The sequence below is a fragment of the Protopterus annectens genome, chromosome 1.part0, assembly GCF_019279795.1.
Source record: "Protopterus annectens isolate FY-2018-M chromosome 1.part0, PAN1.0, whole genome shotgun sequence".
Lineage (NCBI taxonomy): Eukaryota > Metazoa > Chordata > Ceratodontiformes > Protopteridae > Protopterus > Protopterus annectens.
Window position 1 is genome coordinate 1156954845 of NC_056725.1, and position 22146 is coordinate 1156976990.

The 22146-nt window shown below is 42.3% G+C and overlaps 1 protein-coding gene across 2 annotated transcripts in view; it reads right to left on the reverse strand.

The window, feature by feature from the left end:
* Positions 1-22146, reverse strand: part of ATG5 (autophagy related 5) — a 1857662-nt gene that overhangs the window by 980794 nt on the left and 854722 nt on the right. For both annotated transcript variants that reach the window (XM_044065239.1, XM_044065232.1), the window contains exon 6: positions 10650-10744. In XM_044065239.1, coding sequence (XP_043921174.1) covers positions 10650-10744 — 95 coding nt within the window. The remainder of the gene's footprint in view (positions 1-10649; positions 10745-22146) is intronic.

Sequence of the window (22146 nt, forward strand, 5' to 3'; positions counted from 1 at the left end):
ATGCGCAGAAGGATGAGAGATCATATCTGGCCTGTGAGACAAAGTCAGGGGTGGACTGAACAGTTGAGACCAAAGATATGGGAATCAAACCTGTTGAGGCTGATACAAACCACCTGACCTTCTGGCTTTCTGAATTAATTTCATAATTAGTGGAAATGGAGGCAATGCATACAGGAGACTGAGAACAACTTTACATCAGTGTCCCACAGTGACTGTCCCTGTGGAGCGATTAGTGCAAAGTAACGGCTGCACTTGCTGTTCAGATAGGCGGCAAACAGGTTGCAGCAAGGTTGGCCCCAGTGATGGAAGATTTTGCTTGCCACTGTTGAACTGAGGGACCATGAGGCAAGAAGATGCACCTGCTCAATCACTCAGCTAATGCACTGGAAGTCCCTAGGATATATGTTCCTGGCAGAAAACGATGGAAAGACATCATCCACTGCCAAACCTTCATGGCCTCACAACATAAAGTGTAAGACCTGGTTCCTCCCTGTTTGCTGATGTACTAGACCACTGACATTTTGTCTGACTGAACTGCAATTACACCCACTGGAAGAATTCTTGAAATGCCTGCAACGACAAAAGGACTGCTCTCATTTCCAGAGCACTGATGTCGAGACTAGTTTCTAAGGATGTCCATGTACCCTGAACAGTCTTCCCCCTGTAATGCCCCCAACCTAAAAGGGAAGCATCCATGGTAACTACTGCCATAGTGGAGAGGCAAGAGAACATGCAACCTGTTGTCAGTGCTGACAATGTGAACCTCCATTTTATGTGGATTCTGTATACTGTGGTTAACCTGACCGGGTGTTGAGGGAGTGATAGCACTGACACCATTGGGCTGAGTGTGTCCATTGTAGAATTCTCATGTAAAATCTTGACAGAGGAACAAGAATGATGGTTGAGGTCATCAGCCCTAGTAGATTCAGAATTAAGCATGCTGGATTGGCTAACATTTGTAAAGCCACTTGGTGGACTGAATGAACCCTGTGTGGAGGCAAACTGGCTATCAGAGTTGTATAGTTTAGGTAGCATCCAATAAATTCTACATTCTGAATCGGGAACAATTTGTTCCTCTGTCTTTTCACCATAATCCCCAGATGGCGAAACAGTTGGAGTAAGAGGTTCCGTTGTAGAATTATTAGATCCTTGGTCAGACAGGTGAGGAGCCAATCATCTAAGAAAAGGGAGAACTGGAACCTCCGCAGTCTGAGATAGGCTGTTACTGCTTCCATGCATTTGGCAAACATCTGGGAGGCTGTGGTGAGTCCAAAGGCCAGAGCTCTGAACTAAAAATGATTGGCTCCAAGCTGGAAATGGAGAAATCTCCTAGAGTGTCTGTGTAACTTTACGTGGTAATAGGCATCCTGGAAATGGACAGAGCACCTCCAGGCATCCATTTTGGACAGACAAAATGGACTGAACTGTGATCATCTTGAATTGTGTCTGTCTTGCATATTGGTTTAAATGACTTCTGTCTTTTTTGAAACTAAAACAAACCTGGAGTAAACACCACATCCAATCAAGTCTGGTTGGACCTGTTGGATGACTTTTTTCCAACAGCTTGTTTACTTCTGCTGTCGTGGATTCCAACTGATTGGGTGGCACTAAAGAAATCCTTGTTTTTTTCTGAGGCATTGTTAGAAATGGTATTGAGTATCCTGTAGTTATCCTCAACACCCAAGAATCTGAAGTGATGGCCACCAGGGTGTAAGGATAGGCACACCCTGACTAGTGCGGCAGTCAGGCAACCCTTCAGGAGTACTGAAAGGATTTCTCAGAAAAGGATCAGTAAAATCCTTGGTTTTTCAATCTGCTTCTGTCTCTTGGGTAATGACAAATGAAATTACCTCCTCCTCTACTGCGGGGAGGTCTGTTCAAAGAAGCTTCCTCAGTAGGACCTTACAATGTTCAGAACCACATTTTCTTCCCTTCTCTCTAATTCCTGAAGTAGGTTCGCTAAGGAGTGGAGGAAAAAGACTCTAACATCAGAAAGAATCACACCATCTTTTTCACTTTGTTTGTGTGTCCTTAACATCTGAGCCAAACAATGACTTTCTAAACTGTTTTGTCCTGTGAAGGTAAAAACGTAATTGTCTGTGCACATCAAAAATGTGTAGCATGTACTCTCCTTTATCGGAAAAAATAGGAAAGAAAACTGGTAAGTCAATGGATTGACTCATGTTATTTTTGGAAGCCACGTTAGGTAAAAAGGGGTTTGTCTGCAGGGAAACTATCTTTATGAAAAACTGTGTAACAGTTTTTTACTGAAAGAACCTAGAGATCAAATGTTCTTTTTGCCGAAATTACAGCTACCAAGAAAATCATCTTCCAAGACAGAAAATTGACATCAGATTTGTCTGACAGTTCAAAGGGTTTTTATGTTAAACCTTTAAGTACCACAGTAAGATCCCAAGGTGAAGGATCCCTTTTCAGAGGTCTCAAAACAAAAAATGCCTTTCAAAAAAAAGCTTTACACAATCTAAAGGAAACCGAGGAAAAAGATTTATCCAGTGTGAAAATTTTAAATTATTGCCAACTGAAGTTTAATTGTGGAGAAACTAGCTCCATCTGTGAAAATGAGTCGTCAAAAAATGAAGAATATCAGAAACTGGTGCAGAAAAAGGATCAATCTCCATTTACTTTTATAGACTTTTTTTGCAGCATCCTTTTGAGAAACCAGAATAATGTCACACTGCCCTGTGTGAAAATTTAAAATTGCCAACTGAAGTTTAATTGTGGAGAAACTAGCTCTATCTTTGAAAAAGAGTTGTCAAAAGATGAAGATCATCAGAAACTGGTGCAGAAAAAGGATCAATCTCCATTTACTTTTATAGACTTTTTTGCCACCATCCTTTTGGGAAGCCTGAATAATATCACAAACTAGGGAAGACAGCCTGGACTGTCTAACTATTATTGGAAGTGGAGAAACCATGCAGTCAGCTTGAGGGCCTGAATGTAAGGGTGCTGAATCTCTGATGGGCGAGAGAGGAGATCCTGAGTATCCATGGAGGATAATGAAGATAAGATCGTAGAAAGTGAAACCAAACTTGCCAAGCACAGAAAGTGGCAATAAGGATTACTGAGCTCTTTTAGCCTCCTTGCTTTCCGCAAAAAATTTTGGAATCGGGGAAGACAGGGATACGCATAAAGGAGTAAAAAATAAACAGACTCAGCTCCCCAGACACTGTGACCTTTTAATAGAACAATAAACAGCGAAAAACAAGTAGAAAACCTTACATTAAAGGCAAATGACTAAGCGCTTTCAACCGTTTAAATTCGGGCATCAGAGTAAAAAATCTTTTCTTTTTTGTGGTAAATAAAGCCTCAGCTTGCAAACACACCCCTTCATGTAACCTACCACAGTCCAAATGCAATTAATGACTAAAGCTGCAGTGATAGTCACCCTACATATGCAAAAAACCTATTACGCAGACATAAAAAAGTAAATACACCTTGTTAAAACAAACATATTAAATAAAAAAACATGTATATATATATATATATATATATATATATATATATATATATATATTAAAATAAATAAATATATGTATAATGTGCTAAACAAGTAAACACACCTTAAATACATGTAGATTTGTATTTTAAAATACTGGACATCGAAATGCGATCGTTGATGCCTGGAGGACTGGATGCATCTAGCCTTAACTGCCAGAAGCACTCCCTCATCTCCAGTAAAATTTTTGCATCACCTCCTTTGTCGTTGTAAGGAATTCTATCCATTACAAAAAACAAAAATCTCCTAAAATTAGGACAACTCACATATCCATTACAAAAAACAAAAATCTCCTAAAATTAGGACAACTCACACTGTGTGTATATAGGACATTAATCTTTTATTCCTAATGTCTCCAAGGTGTTCCAGGATTCTGAGCTGCAACTTTCTTATGGTTTTACCAACATAGAAAGTTGCACAGCTCAAACATGTAGCAATGTACACAACCATTTTGGTGTTACAATTACAGAATCTGGGACACCTAATAGTTTTGTAAAAACCTTGAACAGCCACATATGGGCCGTTGATGATATATTTACAAATACTACATAATCCACATTTACTCATCTTTGAACTCTTATATAAGTCAGTACTGTATTCAGTTTCCATCAGTTCTTTGAGATTCCTGCCCCTACTGTATGTAAAAATTGGGGAGTTGCCTATGGTTTTATGATATCACTATCATAAGCACTCTGCCATGTATCTTTAATAATTCTAGTAATTTGACCTACCTGCTCGTTATAAGGTAAGATCATAGCCCGTTTTTTGTGTTTAATATAGGTCTCTGACCCCAAGCCACTCTCATCTCGGGGTTCCTTTATTAACCCTCCATGTAAAATGGGCTTAAAGGATGTACCTCTTTTTACTTCAATTTCCTTTCTAATTCTAAACAGAACTTCTTGTGGGTAACCCCTTTCTGTTAGCATGCTAATTAAGCTGGTCAACTCAATGTTAAACCTCTCATCCTCACTAATCAATCTGGATAATCTAACCATTTGGCCTTTAGCCAAATTCTTCTTGATATAATATGGGTGACAACTTTGAAAGTGCAAAAAATTGTTAGAGTATGTTTTCTTACGATATATACTCGAATTTATGTTAACATCTTGTAAATTTTTGTATAACAATATGTCCAAGTAGTTACAGGTGTCACCATGTATAGTGTAAGTTTTAAAAATGAAGTAGTATTAAGGAAGTCTACAAAGGTGTGAATCTCTTCCCTACTCCCAATCTAAAAAATTAGGATGTCATCAAGGTATCGTAAATAAAGCAATACCTGGTTCATATATTCTGAGGGGAAAACCTTATCCATCTCCCATTCTGCCAATACCAGATTGGCGTAAATTGGCGCACACCTAGCACCCATGGCGACTCCTGTAACTTGTCTGAATAGTTCTCCTTCAAATCCTATAAAGTTGTTACCAAAATCATTTCCATGAGATCTAATATCAAACAATGTTTAACTGCATGGAAACCACTGTATTTGTTCAAACATCTCCTGAACATTTCCAAACCTTGTACCTGTGGAATAATTGAAAAAAGGTTTATAACATCAATGGTCACCATTAAAAAAGGCTCAACCATTTGTTTCTGCCTTATAATCTCCAGGCAATGCCATGAGTCCCTCAGAATGTGAGGCAAATGTTTAACAATGTCCTTACAATGAAAATCTATGTATGAAACCGTTGCTTCTGTTTTAGAACCTTTAGCTGACACTATTGGACGAAAAGGTGGGTCGTTCTGATTATGCATTTTTGGAATTCCAAAAATGGAGGGGGTCACTGGGGATTCAACCATCAAATAGTGGTATTCACTACCATCTATGACCCCCTCCATTAACCACTCAAAGACTCCAGTCAATGTTGGTGCATGCCATATACATTTCATTCCTAGATACTCTTGTGTATATATTGGTGTCATTCAAAAGATTGTGCATTTTGTTGGAATAATCAGTGTTAGACATGATCACCACACCACCTCCTTTGTCTGGTTTCATAACCCGGTATAGGTTAGAAGATGTTAATTCGTGTAAACAAAACCTCTCACCAGATGTTAAATTATCCAGTTCCCTCTTAGATCCTTTAATAGTTCTTCTAAGTTGTGCCTCTCACAATTTCTCAAAGATGTAAATACATGGGTGTGCAGGGGGAATAAAAGTGCTCGACCTCTTAAGCTTAAGGATGTTGTCAATCATAGGACTAGGTTTTTTTGTGGAAAAATACTTCTAGATTTAACTGTCTAATATACAACTTGAAATTGACCAACACTTTGACTATGTCGTTTCTAAAAGAAGGGACAAATATAAACCCCTTCTTAAATAAAGATACATAGTTATCAGTTAACTCTAAATCAGAAAAGTTGTAAACACATGTATTGTCCACCTTAACCAAATTACAAGTGTGTTTAGCATTAATTAATTGGGTTAAACCAAATGAGCCATCCAGGCCTATCTCAGTGGCTTTCATCTCTTCAATATCAACATGTGCAACACTGTTTAAATTTGTTTCCCAATTGAGAACCAATGGCTGATAAATCAGCCTGTGAACAATCCATAAAAGATGTATCAAAAGCAGGTTCTAAAACAGGTTCTACATTAAGGGGAAAAAACTCCCTGTTATCAAAATAATCACTAATATTGTTACAATCATTATCACAAAAAATGTTGCAATATAATGATTGCAACACTGCCACATTGTGAGTTACAAAATTGCTGTTAGATAAAATTAGTTGTTCATCCGAGACCATCTCCTCTTGTTGTTGTATGGTCTCTGTCCACTGCCCCTCCCTTGTTGTTGGTTGCGCTCCCGAATACGTTCCGAGCGTCTTATGGGGTGGGGATCTAAAAAAAACCTCATTGTCATGATAAGCTTCAGTCTCAGTCAATAGTTCATCCTCAAATTGTTCAACATGCTGCCCATTAACATTGTGAATGTCCTGTTGAGGGTAATCCATTATGTTAGCATTAGTCAAGAAACTAGGTCTGCCGTTTACCCACTTAAATTCCTTGAAATGAGAGTATGCCTGACTAGTGGCATAATCCTTACTATCCCTGTTTAATTTAACAGTTTTCATCTCAAGCCCTTTTTTGACAAATTGTTCCACTTCATGTAAAATCCTGTCGTATTTATAAGTCCGGATCAGGCATTTGTTCCAGGTTCTTTCACACAGTAGGATGTGTCAACGGGAATGGGCTGGATGATGTGTTTCCTCAGCAGCTTTCTGATTTCTATTTCTGTTGCTTCCCTTTGTGCGGGTGGAACGTCTGGGACGTATTTTGGTGGAATGGGAGGACTTAGAAAGAGGACTGTATATCCTCTGGATATTATTTGCAGCACCTAACGGTCTGATGACACGGACTCCCATACTGTCAGATGCATCGAAAGACGACCCTCGACTGCCTCCAGAGCAGAGCAGTCGGGCAACCCCTCAGGGCTGCTGCGTGGGTCTGTCCGAGAATGGTTCTCGAGACCCAAAATTTCTCGGACTCTTGCCTCCTCTGGGCAAGCGTCTGTCCTGACCCCCTCTGCCTCTAGGGGAAGGCGAGTCCTAAGTGTCCCAGGAATACTGAGACTTCTGGAAATACATCTTCTTTTGCCCCCTCTGATTCCTGGAAAAGGATCTTTGGGGGTTAGAGAAGCAGATTCTGATGGCAGACAGCGTCTTCTCATCCTTCTCATGCTGGATTAACGTTTCACGAACTGTCTTCCCAAACAAGGAAGAACCATTGTAAGGGGCATTCGCAAAAGATGCCTTAAAGGGTTCAATGAATTGACAAAGCCTAAGCCAGGCGTATCACCTCATGGCAACATCGGACTCGGCAACCCTTGCTGCTCCTTCAGTAGCATGTGACAAGAGATGCATGGACATATTTGCAACTGCTCTGAGTGGCCATTCTCGTGGAGAATGTGTGTTTATCCTCCGGAGGTGTGTTTATCCTCTGGAGGCATGGATTCTGGGGGCGACTCAGTGAACTCCTTGACGAGGTCTCGCTGTAGTCTAGTAAGCATATGTCCACTTTCCCATACGATCTATTGACCTGGACTCTCGGTCGGGGGGATGGACTGTAAAACTTTCCTGGGCCAGTTCCTCCTTGGTGGCAGCCGCTACCACCATGGCGTCCACAGGGGACCCCTTGTTCCAATTTGGTCTGTCCACTGGAGGGCTCAAGATCTTATCAGGGAACCTGGGAATTGGCTCCACCGTGTCTGGCTCCTTCCATGCCCTTGTGGTAATGAGGCCCAATAAGGGATCCACGGGGGGGGGGGGGGGTTTGAATACCCAGGAGGTAGACGGGCCCGTGTCAAAGGCCTCCAGGAACACCGACTCGTCCGAGGAAGGTTTGGGGGCGGGCCAGCCAACCCCCTGCTGGTGCAGGATTTCCATGATGTCTCCAAAGGAGACATCCTTGGGGGGTGATCTGTGGGAACCTTCCACTTCCTCCAAGTCAGTATCATCAGTGAGGGTCTCTGGAGAGGAGTCCAGGTGCCTCCTTTTGCATGTTCGCTTGCGAGGGATCTCTTCGGTGGGACTCTCTGAAGTAGACTCACAAACCATTTGTTGTTCCGCAAGGCGAACCGCCTATGGCACAGGCTGTCCCTGAGTGGACAAAATGGCCACGGTCGCATCCAGAGTCGAGGGAGCCAGGGTGGAATCTGAGGAAATAGTCAGGGGTCTCGACCCACTAGAGAGTACACGTTCCACCACATCGAATGCCGAAGGAGAATGAGCCTCCTGGGCCACCAGTAAGGAAGCTGCCCTACCCAGACCCGACAGGGGAATCAGAGTCGAGCCCGCAGCTGCTGAGATGCCGAAGGGGGGGGGGGGGCATGACCCGACATGGCTGAAGCCAATGGAAACCACACTTCAGATCAGAAGCCCAAACTATGGCTCCGAGAGCTGCTCGGGTTCGAACTCGTCGAATCCAATGTGCTCAGGGCAATGGCACTGAGGTACAAGGTACCATCGGCGCCGTTCCCCCCCACTCAGAGATTCCTCGGATCCGAAAACTCCGATACCGGAGGTCGGATCTGAGAAAGAGTTACTGGAGTGAAAAAAAGGGGAGCGAGCTCCCCCCTCCAGAGGGAGAAGGAGCTGGCAAGACTCCCATCTGGATCTGGGTGCGAATAAATCTTCTCATCCTTTTGTCCATCTTCGCTTCACTCAAACTTCAGGTGGCGCGATGAAGAAGCCACTGACACCAACCTAGAAGGCTGGTGCGTCGACACCCTAGAAGAAGGTCTAGCCTCCTCCCGCTCCGGTGAGAACCTCGGCGACCCGAGCTGAGGAGTACAAGGCCTGGAAACAGCTTGGAGTTTCTGGGGAAGACCCAACAGACCTGACTGGTCCGGACACCTCTTCCTAGCCTTGTCTTTCTCCATTCTTGGCAAACCCCCTTCAACAGGCCTCTCAACAGGAGGATGAGTCCTGGCCTGGGAGGAGGAAGAAGCTGAAAAGCAGCAGCAGTCACCACCATAACTGCAGCAGTAGTAGCGAGGACAGCCGCCCCTGAAGTAGACAACAGTCCCTTCATCACCAGCTTGGCCTTGCGATCATTCAAGGCCCACAGGTTAAAACCCGTGCAAATAGAACAGTCGGTCGACAGATGTGCGACCCCCTAAACATACCACACACAGAGTGTGGCCATCCACTGGGGATAACTTATGGGCACACACTGCGCAATTTCTAAAGACAGGCATCTTCTGTTTGGCCATGTCAGAAAATAAGGCAGAAGAAATCAACAGTTTTTAGACCAAGTACACACACACAGACACACACAGACACACCTATATAAAACTCTTTTTTTTTGACGCAACGCGAGGAAAGGGAGGGAAAGGAAAGGGAAACCCTAACCTAATACAACAAGAAAGTTCACTCTTACCCCCAAAAGTTCTGAGAAAAACACTATTAAATCAAGCACGACACCTGGAGCTCCAAGACCACAATTCTAGGGAAAGCAGCGGCAAACGAGATCTGAGGGAAGGAAGGAGATGGAGGGCTATTATGGGTAAGGCGAGGAACTTGGAGCTTGGATCAGATGCTAGTGAAACTGCAGTCTCGGATCCGATACAGATCTATAACCCACAGGTTGAAGATCAAACTAGTTCAGATCTACAACTTAAACTATAAAGTATACAACATTTTTTTACAGTAGAGCAGAGAAAAAGGAAATTGTTACCAACTATGGTAACAATAAGTAGTATCCTGCTTAAAAGGTAAAGAGAACGCCAACAATGGCACAAAAGATACCTAAAAAAAGGCAGAAGAAAAACAAAGTTATTCCTAACGCCCAGCAAAGTGAAGAGGGAGGTATAAATGAAAATTTTAAGTTTTAAGATTTAAAATTTAAAGATTGTGCTTGAGAGCACAACCTGTGGTCTAACCATGATGGTGGCAAACAAGGTCTGAGGCAATAGGGATGGAGTAAGGTATTATGAGTAGAGGGAGGATCTCAAGAGTTGGATCCGAAGTCTGGTAAATGCATCTGTGTCGGATCTGAGGACTGGATTTGGAAACCCATAATTGAGAAAAAATGAAAAGGACATCATCAGATCTAGAAGGTAAACACTGCTTATCCCAAAAATGAACTCAGATCCTTTGTGATTATTGGATTGAAGCACATAATGAGATATGGGGTAATTTGACAGTTGAGTGTGAATTATGAGCAGGGGAGGGGTCAAAATCCTAGATCTGAAATTTTGAAGTTGCCGAGGCCAAATCTGAACTGGATCAGAGTTCCCAAAGGTGGAATCAGATGAAAAAGGGCAACAACAGATCGATAGGTTATTTAACAGATGCAACCTAGAACTGTAAATTTAGCCAAGATTTCTATAGATGGGAAAAGGACAGAATCAGGCACACACTATATGAAAAACTGAAAAAGGCAAAATAAGGTATGCGCAGTGAAGAAACACCAATTAAAAGTCAACATTATCAACCAGCTCGGCTAGAACTCATGCTAGACTGATTTTTTCAACACTTCATAGCTTGGCTTGTTTCCAGCATATACTTCATTATGTACACATAAATGTTAAATCTGTATTAAAATACATAAAATGTGATATAAAATGTTTTGCATTCATACTTTTCCAAATAAAAATTTAGTAGACTATTTGTGTGCATTACAAATTCTTACCTGGTATATTCTGAAAGGAATATATCGAAACCCCAAATCTTCTGCAGGATACTCCATTAGTTTTCGATTTATGGCCCAGAACTGATCAAACTTATCTGTATACAGAAATGACTAATGTTAAAAATATGTATTTGTATGCCACAGTGTTACAAAACAGCTAACCCGTTTTAATCACTCGTACAGACATATAGACACTACACACAAGATGATTTGCGAATCTACCTTGGGACTTACTAATTCAGTGAAGAAGAACATGCTTCTACTCACATTCGTACAGCTTAGAGGACATAATCACATTCAAGGCAGTCCTTCCTCTACAGATGTTTAGAATCTGGTAAATATACAGCTTTGCTCAAACTTTTATAGTTAATGTATTTATTTAAACCCAAAAAGGGCCCAGATCAGTCACAAATTACCTCCCCCTCCCAAATCACTGCTGCCATCCTTAAGCACAAATAAGAAATAGTGTACAGATCTACAAGATTATGCTGTGATTCCACTTGTGAGCAGAACTGTGTGTGTGTGTGTGTGTGTGTGTGTGTGTGTGTGTGTGTGTGTGTGTGTGTGTGTGTGTGTGTGTGTGTGTGTGTGCCCAACGTTATCACTTTAGCTTTAACTCCTTAACTTACTAACACGAAACTTGCACAGAAAGCAGCTGTACAAAGACAAATTAATCAACTCCACAGTTAACAAGTACATGGCAAACTTCTTGTTTTTAATGAAAACTAACTTCCACATATGCCCTATAATGCCATGAGTGGGTTCAACAGTAATAAATAATTAACTGGGTGCTGAACGCTTGTAGGTGGGAGGGCAGTAGTGAATGAACCTGAACCACTTTCAGTGGGCTTATGCTGGTTAGTTAAGGACACGTATGTTTGCGGTACGGCACATTCAAGCAACAGTAAGTAGCCCTAATGGTACATACAAACTAGGAAATGCACATTTAAATGGATGAATGATAAAGGTCAGTTTTTTCCGTAGTAATCACAAATCATAACATTATTTTGCAGTTCACCCAAGACATTTTGATAGGTAAATTCAACTCTCCTTAAGACCAAGAAAGTATTTACTATTATATATTTACTTAACATTTATTAAACAGGTAAGTGATTTGGTACAGGCCTCTTTTTCAGCCACTTCCAAGGCACAAAGCTGAGATAAAATATTACAAACATACAACTTCACAAGAATGATAATCAATACAAACATGAACAGGTGTAATTGGATAGGAATTAAACAATAAAACCTTTCATATTGCTAACAATAAAAAAATTCAAGCAAAACATTTCAAAAGAATGTACCATTTATTTGTGAAGAAGACCCTGTTAGCATTTGTTTTTTCATGGAAGTTAATATGCTCTGGGGATGGAAGTATGCCAGTAACAACACACAATGATGTCTTATCCACAGCCCTGTCGGTTCACCACCATGCCACCAGCAAGCATCTTCTGCAAATAATGGACATACGCAATATTTCATCCAGCTGCTAACAAGTGATTATACAGATGTACACTTGTTCAGTTTAAAAGGAACCCATCAGTCAATATCAGCTGGATGGACTGTTCAATCTCATAGTAACAAAGAGATGACAAGAGCAATCCAAGCCTCCTGTCACTGAGCAATAAAGCCAGGGTAGCATTCATCATCTTCATTTTTTGGGATGTCATGTCAAATCATTAGGTGGACATGACTAAATCACCTAGGGAAGCATTCAGTCGCACACAAAGTAAATGAGAAATCGCATCGCAGGACCTAGAATACGTAAGTCCATTTTTCTGCAATTCAGTCTCCGTATTTCTGGTCTCACTCTAGTGGGTCCCAACATTTCAAATGGTTACCAGCATAAAACACTCAGAAATGGAAACATTCAAAGAAAGGCAATCCATAAAGCCTCCCCTAATCTCTAATGAGCCACTGAAAAGAAGAGATTGTCACTGGCCTCCTCAAGAAGTGGGCAAGGTAAGTCTCGTGAGTTCTCACCTAGTGACTCCGCTCTGAATTACTTCAAGGGTTTCTTCTTATCCATGAAGAGACAAAGCAGCTCAGGGAGTCTAGCAAAATAGTTCCATTCACCAGAATGAAAACTGTGCCAAGATTAGACATAAAAGCCATAAGCTACTCAGAAGAAAGGATAAAGTTCCTTGCCACAGAAGGGGCAAAAAATGACCCCTTTCCTTCTCAAGGAACCCTGTAATAAACTCCCCACCAAGGCAAAGAATGAGAAAACTTAACAAATAAACTCCTTGACCAAGAGGGTTTCAGGCCAATAGTTAAGAGCTGGTCTCAAATGAGGCCTCAACAGCAGACACCAAAAAAAGAGCAAACTTGTATACTCAACACCTTCCTCATTCCTTCTCTCTTATATGGTGCCCCACTTCTTGTCAACCTTCAATCTTTTCTAAAAACAAAGATATCCTCCTGTTATAACAAAATTTCTAAGTTTGCTACTGGCTATAAATCCTCCTCCCACCACTGCAATGCCCTACACAAACTAAATTGGCTCAAACTTCCCAACCATCTTACCTACATTTAACTTACTCATGCCCATAAACTCATCTTTAATCCCTCCATCTGCTCCTCCCTTGCCTCCTCCTTCAAAATGCACCTACCCAACAGACTTCTAAGATCCAATAACCAGAATTTGCTTGACCTGCACAAGCCTGCTCATCCTCCAGTCAAACACCTACTTATCCTTTTCCCTAGCTCGCCTCTGGAACTCCCTGTCACCTCTTATTTGTACTACAGACAACCACTCTACCTTAAAGACCCTGCTTCATTCTCATCTTAAACCCATCTGGGAATGTTCCTGCCCTCATCACACATGACTCGCCTCTTTTTCCCCATTTCTCACACTCCTTTACTTCTTTTCTCTTCATCATACTGAGTTTCTCTGACTACTACCATCTTCATTTTTTCTCATTTACTAATACTCTTGCTCTACTTTGCTTATTGTCCCATCCTTCTTGCATTCAACAATTAACACCTCTTATCCCTCTATCCTACTTTAACTCCACTAAGATTTCACGTAAAACTGTAATGTCAACCCTGTGTTATTTCACACTGTAAAAATCTAACGGGAATATGCACCAATTATTTTAATTGACTGATGTGTGTGTGTGTGTGGTTTGTGGTGTGCAGTGTGTGTTTGTGTGTAATTTTACCTTCTGCTTTTTTGACTGCATTTTCACTGCAATCGTGGATTTTTGTCATGTTGTTTAATACCATCATGCTTCAATAGTATTACATAAATGTAAACGCATTGTCCTCATATTGTATTGTTGTTCATAGAGCTTTTCTCCCCGGCACTCCATTGAAAACAAGCTCTTCTTGGCCCAATGGACTACCCCAGTAAACAAACTGTAAAGTAAAAATTAAAAATAGACTGTAGAGAAAAAGTTCATTCGGACGTTAGGATAAATGCTGGTAAACGTAGATTCCCTGCACCAGATAAAATGGGTAAAGAAGACAGGAGTGAACCACAGAGAAGTTCTATTCCCATCGATCTTAGAACAGACATTTGAACAGTTCTGGGGTTGTTGGCTCTAGGACTTCCACCTCCACAGCTGGAATAGAGGAAGACACCCCACCCAGAAACCAGGAAAGAACAAACTTCATTGAAGAGGGTACAGTAAGACAATAATCCTAAGGATTCCCACCTGCTTCTTGAAGAATGATAGAGCCCAAACATCCTACACACACTGAAGAGAAGAGGTGTTAGGCCAAGGAAACAAAGCAACAGTGATCTCCACCCAAAAAGTGGTGCAAACCCCCCCCCCCAATGCTTTTGTGAAACTCTGCATAGAACAGCAGCAGCTGATGGCAAGGCAGCTCAAGAAAGAGCTGTCCACTCTCAACAGCAAAGGGATAGCTTATCTATTCAATCACAATGAGCAGGTACAGTTTCTGTGGCACAGAATCCTGAAGCCTTGACTATGACTCATGTAGCCCAGGTTTGTTTAGTGATTTGGCTGCTAAACACACCAGCCAGCGAAGGACTGGAATGCTGAAGCACAGCTTACTTGCTTTTCTGTGATTAAGCACTGGGGATGTACAGAGTTCAATATGAAAACTTCTAACGGCTGCATGCATAGCAGTGATGTTACAACTGTACTCTCATCCCATGAAGGGCAGTGAATAGATAACAGAAGACATTCTGATGTCTTAATCATCGACGTGTATTTAGGGAATAAACAAACCAAATCAAAATGACAACAGGAAGTCCAACTACCAAGAAGGAGCCAAGCCAAGACAAGCAAGACAATCTGACTGGCCCAGGAGCAAGGACAGGTGATGCTCACTTTGCCCTGAACCTAGAACACCTGCAGGTTCTCTTCATTCTCCTGTAAGAGTGATGCATCAGCTGGCAGTGAAGCAAACCTACCTGCTACCAGAAATGCATCCATCAGAGAACAAAACCTCTGCCTATACAGCCTGCTCCTGACAAAGGCCAGAGAAGACTTGACTTACTTCGCAGCCCAATATTTACCCATGTAACCCTATAAAGAATGTAAAGAGCAGCAATATATATTTGTTTATTATTATTTGTTGACTAGGAAAGTCCAGCTAGGACAGAGCCTATTTTCAGTGGAGGCCCGGGGAGAAACACTCCAGAGGCATGTCTTTGGAATGTAGGAGAAAACCAGAGTACCCGAAGGAAATCGACAGGAATGCAGACAGGACATGCAGACTCCACATTGAAGGCACCCCCGCTGAGAATCGAAGGGGAGAACCTCTTGCTGTGATGTGACAACGTTAACTGCTGTACCACTGCACTGCCCACCTTGAGAGGTCCCAGGGAGAAGAGAGGATGAAAAGTCTGAAGAGCCAACAGAAGAGCTTTCATCTTTTTGACACTGATGTGCTCTTTTCTGTTGAAGAGGTGACCAAACACCTTGCACTTTTAGAGAGCTAAAAGCTGCTCCCCCATCCCATGTCTGAAGCATCTGAGAACTGCTCCTGAGAGGGAAGGGGGGGTGAAGAGGGAGCCCTGGATTTAGAGACAATTGCTGAATTCACCACTGCAGTTCCTTCTTGAGACAAGGCAGAAGAGGAACTACAAATTTGAGGGGATGTGTCTGTTGAAGCCAAACTGACTTCAGAAACCACTGAAACTTCCTCATGTGGAGTTTGGCCACAGGGAGCAAAAGAATGGTGGAGGCCATGAACCCCAGGGCTCCCATGAATTCCCTGGCTGTTATAGAAGCCAGAGGAAAAATACTTTGAAAAAAGAAATGAGTGTTAAGACCTTGGGAGGAGGCAGGGATGCCAGCATAAGTACAGTCTGGATCATGCACTCCAGAAAAACATAGTCCTGAAAAGCAGTCAGAAAAGACTTTTGGAAATTTATTATGAACCCCAAGCTTTGCAGAAGGGAAATGGCAAAATGGAGATTTTGCAACAAGATCTCTGGAGCAGATACCTGAAACATGACGTTGTCCAAGTATGGAAAAACTTAGATCCCATGAAGTCTGCAAAAAGCAACCACAGAAGCAAGGCATTTGGTGAATATCTTTGGGGCAATAGAAAGACCATATGGCAAAGCAGAAAACTGAAAATGTCAGGAAGCAACACAGAAATGTAAAATCTTCCTGAAAAGGGGATGAATGGGGATATGAAGATAATCATCCTTGAGATCCAGAGACACCAGTTAAGTCTGAGGAAGCAAAAGAGGGGAACCAAATATGAAGGGACAACATTCAAAAAGAGGGCACCTTCAGAAAAGTGTTTAGATGTGGGAGGTCTAGAATTGGTCTCCTGGTACCCTCTTTCCTGAGTACTACAAACATCCTGGAGTAAAACCCCATCCACATACCCTGAGTCAAAAGATCTCAAAGCAACCTGGAAAGGAGGACAGCTGTTCTTGAGGGGGGCTCAGGAATTCCCACAAAAGGTGGAAGAGATTTCCCAACCATGAAATACCCCTGGAGGATATTGGAAAGAACCCAGGAATCCTGATAAATCTTTTGCTAAACAGGAAAAGAGACAGATAGGGAAGAGAAAGAGGAAAGTGGCTGGGAAGAATAGGACAGTCAGATAGCACCTGGTTTATCAGGAGACGACTTCTGAGGCACAGAAGTCTGAGCAGCCTTCACAGGAGGAGCCCGCTTGCCACCGTTTTTTACCCTTAGAAGGAGGGTGAGTTTGCTTGTGAACAAAGGCTGGCTTATTGGGGGTAGTTTCTCTGAAATTTAAGCACAGGAGAAACAAACAAATGTAAGTTCCTGTAAAGCCTCACCCTTAAACTGGAGGGACTTAATCAGCAGCAGCTTCGCCAAACAAGTGTTTATTATCTAGACAGGCATCCATCATCTTACTCTTGATATCATCAGGCAAAGGTTGAAGCATGCAGCCCTAGAAGAAGCAACTGCTGCATCATAACTACACCTGATGGAATGACAAGCCACTTGGGAGGAAATCCCTAAAAGGGAAAAGACAGAAGATTTACCTTCAGAATCTGGGAGATCAGAAATCACCTTAAGGCCTGGGAAAGCAGAGCCAACAATTACCTGGACATATTGGTCTGATAATTAACAGCCCTAAAAGCCAAGGTAGCAGACGTATAGACCTTTTTGGATAGCCTTTCCACAGCTCTGCTATCTTTATCAGAAGACAGCAACTTAGAAGGAAGCAACTGAGCAGGTCTGTCAGAAGCAACGGACACCAACAAGGGGACAGCAAGAAGGACACTTGTACAAGAAATTACAGTCTTCAGGCACCCAGAGAACCTATCAGGCTTTGGGGGGGTGAGGGCTGAGAAGCATTAGAAAAGGCATCCAACAAAGCAGCCAAAACAGGAGGGATAGCAGGAGGTCTGGGAGGATCTATCTGCAGAAGCTCATAATAACTTTTTTGGATTTCAGAAGCTCATAACAACTTTTCTGGGTTTCAGAAACTTGAGCAAAATCCCATTTAAAGAACTCCATCATCCTAGACATAGTGTTCTGAAAAGAAATATCTTCAAAGGGAGTAACAGGACTGGTAGATTCCTCTTCCTCTGATCCACAATCCAAATGAGAGGGAATCTGGGAGGACTAAGCAAGGGATTCTTATTTGACTCTGCCTCCTCCTCAGAGGAATTCTGTTCTCTGGGTCTCTTAAGGGGGATAGAGGACTAAGGTGGGTCTGGTACACAAACTCCCTGTGGAGGTTTTAAAGCCATCAAAGCACTAAACAATTCCAGAGTAAAGGACTGCCATTCAATCTGTGGATCCTTAGGAGCTGAGGAAATATTTTCAGTCTACTGCTTTTTTTTAAGGAAACATCTGCCTTAAAAAAATTGGAAGTCTCAGACCTCAGATGGCATTCAATAATTGTAGTAGGGACAACTTCTCTGACTAAATTTTGGAACACCCGCAGGCCCCTCAGAAATAATCAGCTGCAGTTTTCCCTGAATGTTTGAAGTGGACGTCTGCACTGCCTCCTCGGACATGCCTAAGGTCGAATCCCTGCCCGTCTCCAACCCTGTCATGGCAGTAGAATCCAACGATGAAGCCAGGCAAACCTCCGAGCTATCACTCACCTCAGGTGGGACATCCAGCATAAGCTGAACAGCAGAAGATTCCAACCTAGGTTTCTTGACTGCCTTATTCCCAGACGGCTGTCCCTCAGAGCGGGAAGTTCCCTACTTCATGTCTTTAGCAAATAGCTTAAGATGTTAATTTTCATAAGGCACCACAGAAGAAAGCCTACTATGAAAGGTTTTGGGAACAAAGGCCTGACAGATAGAACAGGATGTATGTTGTGTGAAGCGCTAAGACACAACAGACACTGTTCGTGGTGGTCTTTATGGGAAATCTATCTCCCACACTGGCATTTACTCTTCTTGGATGACATTAAACCTCACAAGCAACAATACAGCAAAAGAAAGATAAGACAACAAAAATCCCAACAGGGCACTTATCTATAATGGCTTGGTGAACCAGCAATGGAATGGGCTTTCAGACCGACAATCAAAAGATGGTGTTTGGACTGGCAGCAAAGTTGTGAGGTGGTAGGTCTGGACATCACCTTTATGCCCTACACTATGCAAGGTGCATACATGTGATGTAAGGAGTACCTTAAAGCAACCTAAAGGCTTTGGTACACTGACCAGACGTCAGAACACCCTTGGCATGGAATTCCTACTGTAATGAATACTGCAACAGTGAAATGGAGGGACATTACTCAGAATCCAGAAGATGGCTGTCCAAACTGTCCCCCTTGAGAGACAACCTCAGCTAGGCCGTCCACTTAAGTCATACAGTTGTGCCCAAAGCCCTTCTCAAAGAAATCTGAGAGATAAAGACAGCAGTTTAAGTTGGGCTAAACCAATAAAGCAGTAGCCAGGATGGGGGCAAGATCCTTTCTGACCCAAGATTCAACAGCCAAATACAGCTAAGATTGACTTAAATAGTGACTGGAATCTAGCTAGGTTAGATTCACATTTGGGGGCTTTAAGCTGCAATAAGTCTGAAGAATATACCCATCATGTCAACCCTGCTGACCTTTTGGGAGAGAATGATGACATCTTTTGGAACACTGGTCAGCCTTCAGAAGTTCTGAAAATACTTTGTTCCGATCTGCCATAGGTAGATATAGGGAATCATTCCTCCCAAGGTCTTAAGCAGCAGCATGACAGTATCTTAATGCTTCCATGATAGCATCAACAAAACATGACTGTAAAGGAGGCATGCCCAGAAAACCTAGTGATTATATATCTCAAGCTCAGTCCAAGCCTAGGTGCAAGCAAGACCTAATGCTACATAAAATCTACTTAAAGAGATTTCACCCAAAGGGAGAGGAACTTAGGAGCTGCAGAGCTCTATTTTTCACATATAATAGTGCCTCCGCTCTATGCCAAAGCACAATCACAACCAGGCTCATATTTGAGTAAACAGTAAACTTTAGCAGGAAAGTTGGGTCAACTGGGGCCTACATGCAGTCCCTTACACACCAAGTATATTATACAATGAGGCAAGGCCTACACTGTGCAAGATGTGGCATTCATCTCCTGTCTCTATAGTTGAAATCCCACATTCATGACCCTGTATCACAAAAGAGGTAAGCAACTGCCCAGTTCACTCCTGAGCTTTGGACTCTGGGGTAAGGCAGCATCTAAACTACTTCTCCATTAGAGTTAACCATACAAGATGGACTAAGAGAGGTTTTAGAAAGCAATACCTCAAACCAAAGTCACACCTCAGATATGTGATAGGAAGACCCAAGTAGCCACTCCCTGAAATCAAGCTCAGAAGATGAGGCCAAACTGATTCAGAGGGTGTAAAGGCAACAGAAACACCCTTGGATGCACCCACACAGAGTGAAAGCAAAAGGGGCATCTCCCCCTGCCTCCCACCATGAAATACTTACTAGCATAATCTCTCCAACTATTAGCAGGGAGCAGGCACTAGTGGTGCTCGCTAAAGCAAAAAACACAGCCTTAATAGGCCCCAACAATATCTCGGGATGCCTCCTAAACAGTTTGAAACATGACCCATCAGGACCACTTGAGTCGTCACTTTTTAATTATAGTTTCAAAACAGACTTTGTACTTCAAGAATTGAGGACTGGAATGGTTATCCTATTTCACAAAGGTGGACTATCAACTGACCCCAGAAACTATAGAGCCACTAGTCTAATATGCAAAACCATGGCATGAATTATCATGAAAATGATCAACAAAGACGTAGGCAACCTTGAGACACTGGACCAGACCACTTTGAAGTTGTCATGGAAGGTAATGCCTACTAAATCTGGTGGACTTTTTTGAGAATGTCACCAAACCAATGGATGAGAAGAAAACAGTGCATACTGCCTACCTGGTCCTGGCTAAGGCATTTGATACAATAACCTACTTGGGTATAGTTGATAAAAATCGCTAAACTGAGCATAAGCCTCTACATCACTTGTTGGATTACCAATAGGCTCACAGACAAGACCCACGAAGAGAGGATTGGTGAGATGACCTCCACTAAGAGACCAGTCAATGGCAAGGTACCATGCTCGGACTGCTCCTATATTACTTCTACTTCTTGGAGGTAAAGACTAATATCAAGTGCTGTTGGCTGATCAAGTTCACAGATGACTGCAAATTGGAAGCTATCACAGATTCCCCACGACACAAACAGGGTCGAACACAGACAAGTGACTGGTGCCAAAGTCACTGATTAAAACTCAATGCAAACAAATGCATTATAGAGCCTTTTGGGAAAACAGCTACCCAGGCTAACTACTACTTGTCGATAAGACAACCCTAACAAGTGATCCATCAGTCCGGGATCTAGGAACATATGTAGATAGTCATCTTGCCTTTGACCAACATGTGGCCATAGAAGTAAGAAAATAATTCTATTTCGCGCAACGTATAAGTAAAGGCAATGAATCCAGGTCCAGGAAGTCATAGTGCCACTTTATTCAGCTATCATCAGACCCATAATTGATATAAAGCCCTATCTCTGTACTCAGCCTCATACAGGTTACTGAGAGGAAATCTATGCTTGGCATACAAGACATCCTCACATCTAGCTCTGATGGACCTTATGCACAAACAGCATCAGAACCACTAGATCCAAGGATTTAAATTTTGTTTGCACCATAAAAACAACATGATGGTGAGACAGATGTGTATTAGAGGATCCCCATGCTCTAGAAAAGGCTCCCCATCCATGTGAAACAGAGTTCATCCCCATCCTTATTTTAACGTAACCTTAACCAATGGATGGGAAATCGGAAAAATTACCCCAGGTCTGGTCTTCATGTCTTTGACAGGCAGAGGCAGACAGTAACTATGCCCAAACTAACATGCCCCCCCCCCCAATAACCTTTTAGAAACTTCATAACATACTCCCTTCCTAATAAAAGTTCATGATACATGGCACAACTGAGTTGGATTGTGTGGCTTGACTGATAAAGGTTCTGGATGTAAATTAGCCAAATATATACACCTATGAACTTAGATTTAAAGTTGTTTGTAGAAAGAGGGACATGCAATATGATAACCATTTCCTATCTTGGATGAGTGATTACCCTGCAAGACGCGACCATGTACAGGTCACAAGCCTTCTTCTAGAATGACTAATACTAGGAGTAAGCCTTAGCCAATCCTACTAGCAGAATCTCAGGTAGAACTCCAGTCTTCCACCTGCAGAGCATATAGAAGATCCCTCCCCACTGGTTCAACAAAGAACCTCTTCCATCATTCATATGAATTAAAAAACACAGCCTAAGGATATCCAAAGGCATTGGAATGTGGAAGCTTTACTGTTGACAGCAAGGTCTGAGGAGTCAAAAAAAAACTTATGCAGTTAAGGTGTCAGAAAAAGGCATCAGTAGAAACATCTGGAACACAAAAGTGCAGAATGCTGACTGATAGAGAGGATAAACCTTACCACAGAACCTATCAGGTAAAGTTCTCAATGTTAAGTCACTAGCTACAATTTTATTGGTGTCTCCAAATCTTGTCTGGCTAACTTAATTTTTCCAGAAAATGCAAATCATGCAAGTGAATGCAATGGAA